The sequence below is a fragment of the Bombus terrestris genome, chromosome 10 (genome assembly GCF_910591885.1).
Source record: "Bombus terrestris chromosome 10, iyBomTerr1.2, whole genome shotgun sequence".
NCBI lineage: Eukaryota > Metazoa > Arthropoda > Insecta > Hymenoptera > Apidae > Bombus > Bombus terrestris.
Genome location: NC_063278.1, coordinates 16,214,498 through 16,228,973, shown reverse-complemented (window position 1 = coordinate 16,228,973; position 14,476 = coordinate 16,214,498). Strand labels below are relative to the sequence as shown.

General features: G+C 29.1%; 1 protein-coding gene and 1 long non-coding RNA gene across 6 annotated transcripts in view; one reads left to right on the top strand and one right to left on the bottom strand.

Moving 5' to 3' along the window:
• The window catches only part of LOC100651651 (unconventional myosin-If), a 44,409-nt gene extending 30,164 nt beyond the window's left edge, over positions 1-14,245 (bottom strand). For 2 of the 5 annotated variants that reach the window (XM_012313127.3, XM_003398601.4), the window contains exons 1-10: positions 13,975-14,245; positions 9,899-10,024; positions 9,301-9,390; positions 9,093-9,187; positions 7,480-7,657; positions 7,150-7,312; positions 5,893-6,000; positions 4,702-4,830; positions 2,474-2,670; positions 1,501-1,668 (exon numbers count right to left, since the gene is read on the bottom strand). In XM_012313127.3, coding sequence (XP_012168517.1) covers positions 1,501-1,668; positions 2,474-2,670; positions 4,702-4,830; positions 5,893-6,000; positions 7,150-7,312; positions 7,480-7,657; positions 9,093-9,187; positions 9,301-9,390; positions 9,899-10,024 — 1,254 coding nt within the window. In that variant the 5' untranslated portion in view covers positions 13,975-14,245. Of the gene's footprint in view, positions 1-1,500; positions 1,669-2,473; positions 2,671-4,701; positions 4,831-5,892; positions 6,001-7,149; positions 7,313-7,479; positions 7,658-9,092; positions 9,188-9,300; positions 9,391-9,898; positions 10,025-10,171; positions 10,625-10,968; positions 11,347-13,974 lie in introns of those variants that run through there. The other 3 variants (XM_020865198.2, XM_048409336.1, XM_048409337.1) reach the window with 3 other exon arrangements.
• Positions 4,739-5,637, top strand: LOC125385799. Its single transcript, XR_007225452.1, has 2 exons — positions 4,739-4,876; positions 4,957-5,637. It is a non-coding gene; the product is annotated as an uncharacterized LOC125385799 (long non-coding RNA).
• Positions 14,246-14,476: the final 231 nt, after the last annotated feature.

Genomic DNA, 14,476 nt, shown 5'->3' with positions numbered 1-14,476 from the left:
ATAACTTGCATCTTCACTTGCAGAAAGTGACAGAATTTAACATGTAAATACATAAACTTGTTACGTAGAGTCAAACTAAAGAAAATAATTTCTATAGGAAATGTCGAAGAAAATGTTAGAGCTTACAGAATAATGTATCTAAATAAAATTGTTGAAAGTATGTTGCCAGATAGAAATATCTATAATTTCGTTTCAAAATTTATATACTTAACTTTAATTTATATACTTATTTAAAGAATTTGTTATCTTTAATCTTAAGTTGTACATTATATAATTTCTTTAGAAACATTACAAGCATACTTTCCTTAACATAAGTTTATGGATGATTTTATTTATATATTACAATCAGATGCGTACTTTATATAAAATGTTAAAAAATCTAGTTTTTAATCAAGAACAGATTCGAAACGTTAAATGAATTAACTGAAAAGTGTAATCATTATAGATCTCTGAATTAATCTATTTATGATCTATTTTGATCTACTTTTGTAACTATGTATACTATGTACATCACGTAAAACTATATTCGTACTCTAAACATTTCATATTTCAAAATATACTATCTCTTATCTACTGCAACAATTACATACATATATATGTATACAATGTGCAACTTATGGATTATATGAAAAAATTCTTTTGTAATATATGTACAAGCACCGATGATTATGTATCTAATCTTAATTTAATTTTATCTATTTAATTTTAGGTCAAGTTTTTTAAGTCCCTTAATATTAAGTTCTTTTTTGATAAATTATATCTACAATTTATTGATTCCGTAAAAAATCATCTTATATTCAGTTATATAGCCGTAGAACACACTGACTAAATATCCATATTCTTATGAACAATAATGTACAATATGTACTATTTGTATATTTATAAATAAAAGTTTATATAAGAAAATTGCAATACTTATAGATTGAAATACTATTATATTATATCATACAAAGTATAAATTAAAAAATAAAGCTGCAATAGAACTTTAACGTATCTCTTTATGGATTAATGGAAAAGTCTCTTCATGAAAATTAACCAACAGATTTAATTTACGAACGTTCGATCTTATATATTTTTATACTTTTTATATCTTTTATTTCTATACTCGCTAAATATGCATCTTGAAACCACTTAATTTTATACCGAACCAATTTTACTTGTTAAAGTTACTTTCAGAATTTATGGTACAATATTAGTGAAAATTGAAAGTTAAAGTAATTTGTGAAAATTAAGATATATTTTTCTAGATCTCGCGTATCGTATGCAACGTTAACAAATGAATTGTAATATTTAAATATCTACGAATAAGCGAAAATCAATGAACATTGAAATTATTTTAATTATAAATCATAATAAAATTATAATATAGTTTCAACAAAATTATAAAATCATTCACGAACAATAAAAATCAGTTCATTTAAACTTATAGTTATAATTATATAGTTTAGTATAAAAAATTATTAAACTATACCAAGAATCTGAAACAAAATTCGTACTTACTTGTTCTGCCTTTAGAGTGAGCTCTATGAAGATCTGTTGTAGTTTCTCATTCACAAAATTTATACAAAATTGTTCGAAACCATTTTTTTCAAAAATCTCAAATCCGTAAATGTCCAAAATTCCAATTTCAAGACCCTCGGTATTGGTTTCCATAGCTGAATTAATTTTCTGCAAACATTAATATACAAGGTAACTCATACAGAAGCTAATATTCTAATTTACTTGTAAAATTATAAATTCTGACATTAAAGTTTACTAAGATAGTGGTAGAATATATATACATAAAATTAGAGAACTGTATTTGTTTTTTGAAACCGAAATCTTCAATTAATTAATACATATACATACAGAAATGCCGAGTAACATCAAAATATTCAGCTTTGTTAAGCTCGGAATTTATTAAAGTTATTTTTCATTAAAGTTATAAACTTAAAAAATAATATCTTAAGTTGAAAATTAAAATCCTCTCTTACAAAAATAAATTTATAGTCTAACATATAGTATATAATATATAATATATAATAACAGAGTAATAAAACTCATTGTTTCTTTACAAAGTGAAAAACTATTTGTATTATCAAGAAAAGAACTAGAAAATGTTCGAATAATAGAACTATCACTTTTTTGATATTAAATTTCGTTTGTTCAAATGAATGTTTAAAGAGCAAGGAAGATATTCTGATATTGGAGGCTCTAAGGATTTCTTCAAATATCAAATATTCTTTGATATAAATACTTTCCGCTTTTTTTTATAAAAATTACCACGTTTATAGTATAAAATTTAAATAACGTGCCGACGAAATATAATATTTTAAATGTTGTATTTGCTGAAAAATTGTAAAATTTAATCTATTATGAACGTTATAACAAATCAAACGCATATAACAACTACTATGTGAAACTTAGATTTCAATTGGATAAAATATTTTTAAGACCGTTGATTAATTGTTAGCGTAGAAATATATGTACTTACTTTAACCAGATAATCAAAGAGTCTAGCATAGATATCCTTCGCCAATGCATCCCGAGTATAGACAGCTTGTTCTACGTTTAACGTAACATCAACGCTCTCAGATTGACTTCCCCATTTGGATTCAAATTGACGCGATATTAATTTTTGAGATAGCTGCTTTACTGAAATCTCAAGCAAATGGGATGGAAAATCGAGATCTGAAATATATAGACGATATGTAATAAATGCTTCGTTTCATGTATTAGTAATCTAATCTGTTCAGCCAAGCAACTAACCCATTGTATCGTATGCAGTGAGTCAGATATAGACAGTCACAAAAGTCTACATGCGTTTTAATTAAGAATCGACCTAGTACACGCGTATGGTAAATCTTCAAATTTATTTGTCTCAGAAACGAAGCATCTTGTAAACAAATTTTATTCTACATTTTTTACTTATTCTCGCGCGCAATCCGGAAATAACCATATTCAAATATATTTGATAAATATTTCTCGCAACTCGGTTTTCTCGAAAACGAAACCTCGAACAAAGAGGTCTATTTTCTATATAAACATATGCAATATAAGAAAATTGCAAGTTTTCAAAAAGGTATCACCGAAAAACAGACAGACAAATAGAACCTTATTTGTATCACGTTATAATATAAAGCTTAACTTTGTTGAAAATTTGTTTCTTCCTATTCATTTCTTATAGTAAAATGATTTGCTACTATTTCATAACAATCGTGACTGCATATTACTATTATATTAAAAACGTTTATCATTCTTTCGGTTCCAAGTCCCAAGTAGAGGACATATAATTAACGCAAAAAGATTTACAAGCCGCGTACACGTATATCGCACGAATTCAGGAATCCGAAATAAACATCAACGCGTTAACTACATTTTACAAATAACGATATAAGTTATAACACTGAATGGGGAAGAAAGATACATTTTAAGTAGCTTGAAATTTGCCTTTGATAACCGAACATGTATAATGTATACATACCAGGTATGTAAATATGAAACCGGAATATTTGTATAGAAAATACACGTTTATTGTATGAAAATGATTAAAAATATTTTATTCGAAATATTGCCCATCGCTAGCTATACATTTTTCCCACCTGTCTGGCAATTGGTGGATGCCACGCCAAAAAAACTGTCGCTCTTTTGAGGCAAATCAGTCATCGAGGCATTTTCGTACATTTTCGTAAGAAGTGAAGTGCTGGTCAGAAAGTGCGTGTCCCATCGATGCAAATAAATAGTAATTGGACGGAGCCAAGTCTAGTGAGTAAGCCGCGTGCGAAAGTATTTCCCAACTGAACGCTTCGATCGTTTCCTTGACCGGTTTTGCTGTATGCGATGGTGCATTATCATGAAGCAAAATTACTTTTTGTTGCCTTTTTTGATATTCTGGTCGTTTTTCACGCAAAGCTTGATTCAAATCGATCATTTGTTGTCGGTAGCGCTCAGTATTAACGGTTTCGCCAGGTTTTAACAGCTCATAATAGATCACGTTCCACGTTCCACGTTCTTCGTTCCTCGCGTCAAAATTGCCACTTCTGAATTTTTTAAACCACTCAAAGCACTGTGATTTACCAAGGGCATGCTCACCGTAAGCTTTGACAAGGATTGAATGCGATTCTACAGCAGTTTTCTTCAAATGGTAACAGAAAATCAATGCTGTCCGCAAATCGTAGTTTCCAGGCACAAAATTCGACATGTTCAACGCTATTACAAACTATGCTGTTGTATGAAACTTGTATCGTTCTGAGTCGAAAATGTTTGCGAGATGTCAACAAAGACTTTTGGCATCAATGATGCAGTTTAGCGATAACTACATTATCAGCTAGGGCCATCTATAGGCAAATTCCGGTTTCATATTTGCAGACCTGATACATGTAAATATACATGCATAACTGTGTATTTAACGCAATATCTACTTTTTTAATGCCTTAAAGATTACCATTTTACTTGTATTTCACGTATTTGTGCACATCTTTAAAATATAGTATACATATACGAAATGATATTAGGTTCACCCGTGGTTTAATTATAGTAAGTAAAAATATGCGAAAAGATGTTAATTCGACTGTACTGCTATCATTAGTTCAGCCACTATGTATACACGAAGAAAAGAGGGCTATTTTCTTAATTATTCTATAAGCAATTTGTTTTCAACAAGGTCGCAACTTTCAAGGTTTCCATCTTTAACTATAACTTTTTTCATTAATCCGTACTTACATCGTTTATCAGCGATTTGTGAATAATTTCCGTTCTCGACAAATTGAATATTTCCTACGTGAAGTATTCCAGCAACGAGTCTGAAAATATCAGTTACTTCGGAATCGCCCATCGCCATTATGTTCAATGCTGAAACGAATAAAATAACGATCGATAATTTAAGATAAGGGTAAACGTAAGAATATAAGAATAAATTTCTAAACACTAGCAACTGTTATATCAATGGAAAGTTTCGTAATTTTCATTTTATTTTAGGAGTTGCACTTCCAGCGATATAATACGATTCTTTTAACGACCCAAAATAAGACCTACGGTCGACTATATCGTGGTATCTTCAGGACATATACGTATTACGTATTAATAATTATTTATATGCTTGTTCTTTATTCTTTTCTTCTTCCTTTCTTTTTCTTAATGCAAATGTAATTCATTGAGACATTCACTGCATTCAGGAATTTTAGAACAAGATGAGAGAATTTTCTCGTTCTATTCCTCCAGGTATGTCGATTCTCTTTTCAGGAAACAATCTCGTTACTTCCTCTCATTTGGAGTGAAATTCTCTTGAGCCAACGATACTATTGTTCAGCTTGTGGTCGCTTACAGTGCAATAAGTACTTGTACAGTTTCATACGATTACGAAAAATTAATATTATGAAAACTGAAAGCAGATGTAGGGGGTCTGCTAGAAAAATCGCTTCATTGGGATTATGTACAAATACTTTTTGTACAGTGCTTGTCATTGTAATTCATCGTCGTTAATCCTTTCGCACTAATAATAGTGCTCGCGAAGCTTTTAAAAATGAAAAGTTCACTTTGATTAAAAATGTCCCATTTAAGAAACCTTGATCCACTTAGTCAAGGTCGAACGGATATTACGATCATGATGTAAACGATGTAAATAATATCAATAAAATAAATCGATATAACTTTTAAGAGCAAAACTTTTGCCTGAAACATTTTTTTTTAGAACCTTTGTTTTTGAAATATTTTACACTTTTATACTTTTGTACTAGAAATAACGACAACAACTTTTTTATTCGTTATCTTCTTATAACAGTAATGTTATTTTATCAAGAACCTATTCGCTAAATTACTCAAAAATTGGATGAATTTCGGATACCTAAATGATCCTTGAACCTCAGTTTCTGTAATCCTTGCAACACTCGCATATTCGGGAACTCAAATTCTTACCTTTTAAAGTTGCTTCAAAATCATGAACGTCGTTCACGTCATCGACTTTATGCCCTTCGCCATAATTGAGGTAGTGGTAATAATCAACATCCATCAATCCAAGTTCAGCTGAAAAATAAAAGATTACACACATAGAGCATAGTAACAGCAACTATTCAGACGCGGACAAAAATAAATAGATAAGTGGTGCAAGTAGGTATGAATGAAGTTTAATCGAACTAGTACTATTGTTATATAATTAAGTTTCGTTTATTATACATGCATATTACAGTACATGGTTTATTTAATAGATAATTGAAATTAATGGTTAGATATCTTTCTATACAGACGCATTCGAGGAAACTTCATTCATACCTATTTTCGCACTATCTGTCCACTTATTTTTGTCTCCGCCTGTTCAAGGTTCATGCTATACAATGTGGTGTTCACTGTATCGGTCTGCATGATGTTTTTTGTCATGTAATCCGATATAAAAGTTCAATATAAGATAAAAGAATCCGATAAAAAGATAGTTAATGAAAATAGATCTCTATTAAAACGAATAACAGGAAGCAAACATTCTTGAAATACTGTTTTTCCATGACAAAATTCAAGATTACGTAAAATTTTCTAAAGTGAAGTTACAAAAGCCTAACAATTCTTGTTCACGTAATACCAAAAATTTGTAGCAGTGAAAATAATGCTCCATACAGCCCAGACAAGTTATATCCCTCTCTTAATTGCGCTTAACGAACAATACGAGGAAAGAAATGTATAATTCAAAAAGTTTCCTCTAACTTTCCTGTAAGTTTTCTTCGAAATGCGGTTTATAAGTAAGATATACGATTGCCCAATCTCTTCTTCGTAGGAAATTTATCGTACGATGTAAAAAAGGTATACGAGGAAATATCGTAACACGTACAACTTAAAATAATGTTAAAAATAAATGAACAATCTTTTAGCGCAATATGTCGCAAACGCTACGTGCATAGTTTGTTCGTTATTTCTCGTAAGACGTTGACGAGTCATTCGTACTTTATACGATGCAAAATTAATGATAACTTATCATAAAACGGAAACTCTACAATTTCACACGCCGTAAACGGTAACAGAAAAGGAAAGTATTCAAGTTTTTGCGGTTCGTGACGAAAAAAAAACTTTGCAGATCATTAGAGTGAATACCTTGTATGAGACATGAGATATGACTAAAATAAAATATAAAAAACAAATTTGTAATTTTCCCACCAACGATAATAAGGAAGATTATTTGGTATTTACATTTCATTTGCTGGTTTGCACCTGTTACAAGTTGATAAAATACATGAAAATTTCTTTCATCGTTATTATGACAAGTGACTCTCGATTTTTCTAACAAAAAGTTCGAAATCTTTCCCCCGCTTGGTTGGCCACTAGGACCGAATTGCATTTCTACATATTTCCCCTGAAAGAAATATATTTATAAAAATGCTTGCTTACTTTGCTAAGGATATTTATTTTCTATTTTCGTTTCAATTAGTAACAAAACTAACGGCTAAAATAAAATAAATAAAATAAGTAACGAGAATAAATAATCTTGATAAAATAAAAGGAATCTAGAATTAAACGTACAAATCTGCTACTGTTATTGTTCCGCATAGTTTTCGCATTGCCGAAAGCTTCTAAAAGAGGATTAGATTCCAAAATGACGTTTTTTACTTTTTGCACGTGTGTACCACCACCGCTAATCTTCGCGATGTATGACATTATGTATTTTGCTGAAACTGTTTTACCAGCACCTGATTCTCCACTGTAAAATGGAAATAAATAAAATAATTCGATTACGCATTATTTTCTGCCGACTACAAATATTATTGTTTATTTAGTATTGCGAGGGTAAAATTGCTAGACTTTCGAAGAATACGTCGAAGTACATACTGTATGTACACGAGTACAGTGCACAGTTACATACATTATTATTCGTACATTGCACTACCTCTGTATCTGCTGCCTTGTATCAGAGAGGATGATTTAAATATCATGATGATTTATTCGTATTATGAAAATACGAACCATTTATATAGCTTGAAAATAGTACGACAGATTTTTAACAGAAAATTGTCTTATTTTTACGATCGTTACGTTCAGCAAATCTAGCAATCCTTGAAAACGATTCGACCTATGAAACAGATTTACTTTTTATGTATAATTATTTTGTATATTTAGTTCCAGAAGCAATTAACAGCGATACTTTTATAATATACTGCGAAATTTTATTTTAACGTGTCACGAATCGGAAAGTATACTAGTTTTGATAAAAGACAACTTACAATTTGTCACGAAGAAAAAGGCGAAAATTATATAGTGAAATTACAAAATTATTAGTATTAATCGTAGCAGATATAAAGGCCGTATTGAACTTAAGAAACAAAGAAGACAACTACTTTTTTGTCAAAAATCTATTCCACGTGCGATTAAACGTTATTCTTATTAACGAATTATTTATGTATTTCCAAGCTATGATAAATGATTCGTATTCTTGTAGGACCAATTTGTCTACTCGCAATATTATCAAAAGTACTTCAATCGTGAAACAACTAAAACCTATGATTCACAACAATAATCTCATTTCACAGTATCAGTTTGTATTGCGATAACAACATTCTGCGATGGAGCAAATACATCGGATAGTGAACGAAATAGGAAATAATCTTGAAGAAAACAAGATATCTTCAGCTGCCTTTATAGATATTAGCCAAGATTTTTTATAATGCGTTTGGCGCAAAGAATTACTTTATAAATCTACTATCTACTACCTGCTACCTACTATACACCTATATGCTACTGATATTTCGTTTAAGCGAAAGAGATTTCCATATGAATTACAATAGCAGATTGCAACAGTAAGTCGTAGCCTATACAAGCTGGTGCGCTTCAAGCATTTTCGGACAACAGATCTCCCTACGACCAATAACGCACTAATAGATCCTTCGTACATATATATAAACCATTACACATTAACGGGACATATAAATACATATATAAAACAATAGAAACGATATCTCCGTCTAAAGTAATAATATGTCCATTGTCTTTTTCATTTTATACAATATCTTTCTTCTCAAATTGTAATTATTTTTAATTATTAAGCAGCTAAGGAAATTTAAGCACTTGGGATATTTTAAACCTCGGAGCAAAGCAATTATTTTAGAAATACTATTTTCATGCAAGGACATTTATTTTACCTGATGATAACACATTGATTTTCCTTATCGATTAACATATTTCTGTACATATTGTCTGCTAATCCATATATATGTGGAGGATTTTCATACGGTACCTGAAACAGATGAAAACTGATTTAATCACAAGTATCGTAAATTAAGATCTTTTCATACGACTATGACGTTTATAATTTAGATACTACGTAAATTACGTACGCTTGTTACTTACCGCACCCTGGTAAATTTCTATTTCCCTATCTCCAAAATATGGCATTTGCTTAAAAGGATTAATCGATACCAATACAGGACCAATACATGTCTAATAGCTATTAAGGAAATTAATATGATCTTATTTGCAACATCAAAATCAGAAGCGTGACATAGTAACATAGATCGTTTCATGACCTTTTCAACAACGAAAAGATTAATTTACTATTTTTTAGTTTATAATAATCTTTCTTATATAAATTTGCCGTTGAAAGTATCATCGCTTAAAAATAGTACCTTTTAATCTTTTATACTATTAATCTTTCGTACTTCCTTAAACCAAGAGTTTACATATCTGATATTGATAATGTATTCTTAAAACCATAAATTTCCTCTCGGTCATCTTATTCCGCAAATATCCAGGAGCTTCGGTGTATTATACACGTGTACATTATTAAATTTCTTGCCGTAATTTTAATATATCTTAACATAATAATCTTTAGTACATATATATTAAACATTACATTATATTATATATTACAATTATACATATAATACGTATAACGATATATTCCTTAGAATAAAGAATTATTGCTGTTATAACAATTATTTAAGGATACGAATATATAGTCATCCATGTATCTTTTTCGAAGATTTTCGGTAATAGCATCCTCGGTAATTTTCGGGAGCAAAACCATATCATCCACTCCGGAAACTTTAACATTTTGACTCTGCCAATGATACATCTGAAACAAAAATAAAATTTTCGGCATTGGCCATATGTTTGAACATTTGTTGTGTCTTATTCATGCTACTCTCTGTAAAATTTATTAAACGATCAGAGGAAATCACGCTCTGTGTCATCATCAATCTATAAGTCGTCTGATACTTGCTTATTTTGGGCAAAAAGATTGCTACAATGTAGAAACGGTGATTAATTCGGAGAACAACTGCGTGCAATGCTTCGAACCGGACATCCTGCATATATGTATGTAACCGTTCTTGTAAGTTTAGTAGTTTTAAGAACGTTATATGAAATATTTTTAATGTTCTATATACGCATAAATACGATACTATCCACAGAAGCATTTGCAGTTCGTAAGTATATTTGAGTAGGCTTGTTTCGATAATTCAAATAATCAAAGGAGAAATACAGTCGAACTTCGTTTATCCGAACATGTGGAGGGACAGATCGTTCGAATAATAGGCTCAGTTATGAGTTCATATAACTGAACAGTATAGCTAAACAAAGACTTGTTTACATAAAGTATAAACGAGGTGCGGATAAGCAAAGTTCCACTGTACATAACGAGCACGATACGAGAAAACTTAACGTAAACGTAACGCGAACGCATCGATGACAGTTCACCTATGCATAGCAGACATCGACATCTACGTTTCACGATACGTGTTACAATGTATACAGATCTGTATCGACGAATGAATATCAGGTTCAACTTGTATCGATACAGAAATCAGGATTCCCTTCGAACGTCGTTTCAGCATTGCTTCTATTCGCTCAAAATTACATACATCTGCATTTACGGCAATTTACTCAATCCAAGCTTAATCTTTGTCTTTTGTTTATACCTATAATTTATATAGCTAGTACCTATATACATTTACCGAGTTGACGTTTTTAGTGCAACATATACATTCGTAAAATTATGATTATTATTAGGATACTAACCTTGATAACATATGTATGTATATCAAAGTCGTTGGAATCGATGAGACCTGCCTTTTCTATATATATATACGTAATTGTTCTCCTTTTCTTTCTGTCAGAACAACATTTACTAAAAGTGTTTTTATCGAAGGTATCTTTCGGGAGAATATTCCAGTAACCGCGTATAATAAAGGACGAACGGACTGCATATATTCTTACGTAGCAAAGTAACGTTAACAACGACAATTATTTCTTTCAAGGCATATTCCACCTCGTCCAATTTATTGAGTTCAAGGTAACAAATTATACCGTGCTAAACACAGATAACCGGTCTTTCAATGTTGTCAATATTTCTTCAAGAATCATGATTCGTCATCGTTTTAAACATTGTACGTGAAACTAAAAAAAATATGCATATATATACATTTAAATTCATATATTCAAATATAAAATTATTATTTATTTTAATCCGATAAGAATAACAATTTTAATAATTTTTCATTATAATAATCAAAATAAGATTCTGTTTTGATATAGAAAATAAAAAAGTATTTGCTTATATTAGGAAACTTAAACGATTTAATCATAACTACAAAGTCTTATTAAACTTTGCTTTTATATAATTTATCTTTAATGAATTCAATGAATTTAAATTAAATTACAGGTATCGTTTACTACTACTTTTTTTTTTAGTAATATGCCTCAAATAAAAGCCGATATTTTTATTCAAAATAAACAGATATACTTAATATTCTTCTATTGACTAAAATCTTTTGCGTACTATTTTATTCCCTTAGGGAAAAAGTCTTTTGTACTGTTTACTTTAAATTTTCCCGAACAATTATAATATCTGGATCATATCTTTGTATCGCATTGTAGTTATACGGTAAGAAAATTAAGAAATATGTACGTATCGTGTATTCTATAGGTGCAATACATTTTTTATATAATGATTGTATTATAGAAAGATTAATCCAGGCTATATTTAATCGAATAAAATGCAATAAGATTATCTGTAAAAAGACAACAAAAAAACTGTAAAAAAAAAAACGACGAAGTAATAAATTACAATCTATAAATAATTATCTTCATGAAAGTTCTAGGAGTATACAAGCAATGTTTTTACCTTACCTATATGTATATTATAGATCTTTTTCATTAAATGTTTTATTAAAAATTTTGTTTATTTATTTCCCTATCCGTCATGAGGTATGCAATGAGAAAAAACAATTGGTAAAAAATATACTATACAGATTACGTGTAATTATTAATTTACAATCTATTTAACATTTCAATGATATAATGTAATCAGTTCTAATGATATAAATATACCTTTTTATATAACTGTTATATATAATATATTGATATAACTAATAAGAGTACAATGTCTTGTATAAGATCCAGTCCTAATCATACAAAATAAATTTGAATTAATTTGGACTTGATCAAATATAATATAATTATAAATTAAATATTTCAATCCAATAATTGTTAGAATCGCAACATCTAACAATCATTATACATACAAGAAACTATTTTAGTAATTAAAAGATACATTTCCTTTATTAATGTTTCAATACATTTACCCAGAAACTTATTCAAAACTGGAAATATAATGGATACTATATATAATTTATACATATTTATAAATATGTAAGAAATTACTTCCTTATGTAGTAAATGCATAGTTTCTACCAAACTATGGTAAAAGCAATCACAATACAAATGGGATATAATCTTATCAAGGCAAACTTATCTTATCGTACAAATAGATATCTTATAAACTTTAATAACTGAAAAATAAGAAGTTTACGCTATAATTTTTATAGAATCTACTAACTGATTAGTTAACAAGAAACTAAGATCTTGTTCTATTTATTCCTCTGACAATGAATAAGTGAAATTATTTTGAAGTATATATTTATTAAACTCTTGTTTGAACAACATAAATCATTCCTAACATAATAAAGGTACTCATGTATGAGTTTGTATGAGTTTTATAATTTTATTAACATATTGCCCCAGAGTTCCAATTATCTTATTCACAATTCATTGATATTATTTATATCATTTTCAACTGTATATACATGTATGTATAATATCATTTTAAGTATTTAATATTTGTGATAAAATAGGTAGCCTTAAATAAAGTTATTTAGACAAATTGATTTTAACTTTGTTCCCAAAAAAGAAACACAAATATCTATAATCATTTTATATTTGAAACACCACTATATTGCAACTGTTAATTAAAAATCATCAGTGTTGGTTATTGAAACAATAACTTATAACTTACAACAGCATAATAGAATGTTTCACTACAATTGTATATTTTAATGGATCGTACTCTTATTCTTTTTAACTTTTCTTCTTTGTAACTTCCTATCGCTTCTTTAAAATAAGAAAGAGAAACGATCTAACTTGTAAACTCAGGGATAAACTAAATAGATAAATATAATAGTAATTTAAAAATAGCACTTCTACTTGTGGTATTATTTCAATTTCTATTCATTTAATATTAGAGATCTTATAGGCCTAGCATACATGCTTAGACTTGTGTATGATATAAAAATGTAGAAAGTTTATCGGTGATAATTTAGAATATGGAGGAAATAAAATTAACTATTCAATGGTTGTCTTTTACCATTTATGCTTAATCTTCTTTTTACATTAAGACAAAGAATTAATCCTTTTCTGTAGAAATAAATCTGTTTTATAAATCTGACATAAATCTATTTTATATTTGGTTTATTATCCTACTATAACCTTAGATACATAGTTATTTATTGGAAAATTTATTTTCATTAATAACATTTTATTTATTATTAATACTAATATAAACACCAATAGTGATTAACAATGTCTATATAGTTTTACCTTCACTCAGAAAAGTCCTGTATCCATATTTACTTGATTATTGACAAAATGTTTAGACGAAATGAATAAACAATTACAATGCATTTGATTATACAATGTACACGATTATCAAGGTTGAAAAAGTAAATATGAATTTTTTTCGACACTTACCGCGCTTGGTAAATGGTAAACACCTGCTTGTTTCTTCTTTACAACTATTTGGATATAAGAAAATATACAAAAGAAGCACTCACATAAATACAATAAATAATTTCACTAGCATCATATTATACAAATACAGGCACAAATATCACAATATATCATCACGAGACATAAATTTCAACATTTAAAGTTTACAATCGCGAAACAGACCCGATCGTATCACGGTCTGACAAATACTAGTTGGTGAGCCGGTGAGTCAGTGCGCCTGTCACAGAACTGCTATGATAGCATGATACGTCAGACTTACTCAGAACCACGCTCTTCGTTTGTAATCGTTCAAGAATGCTTCTCATTGCGTATTTTATACGAATGCTACAGCTTTTCTATTATATGTTTAATTCGTATGCCTCGTTTATTGAAATACTTATAATATTAATTGAGATACTTTTGACACGAATACACCGTTTGACTGTAAGAGTATGTATCTGAAGGAATCGATGAATGAAATGTT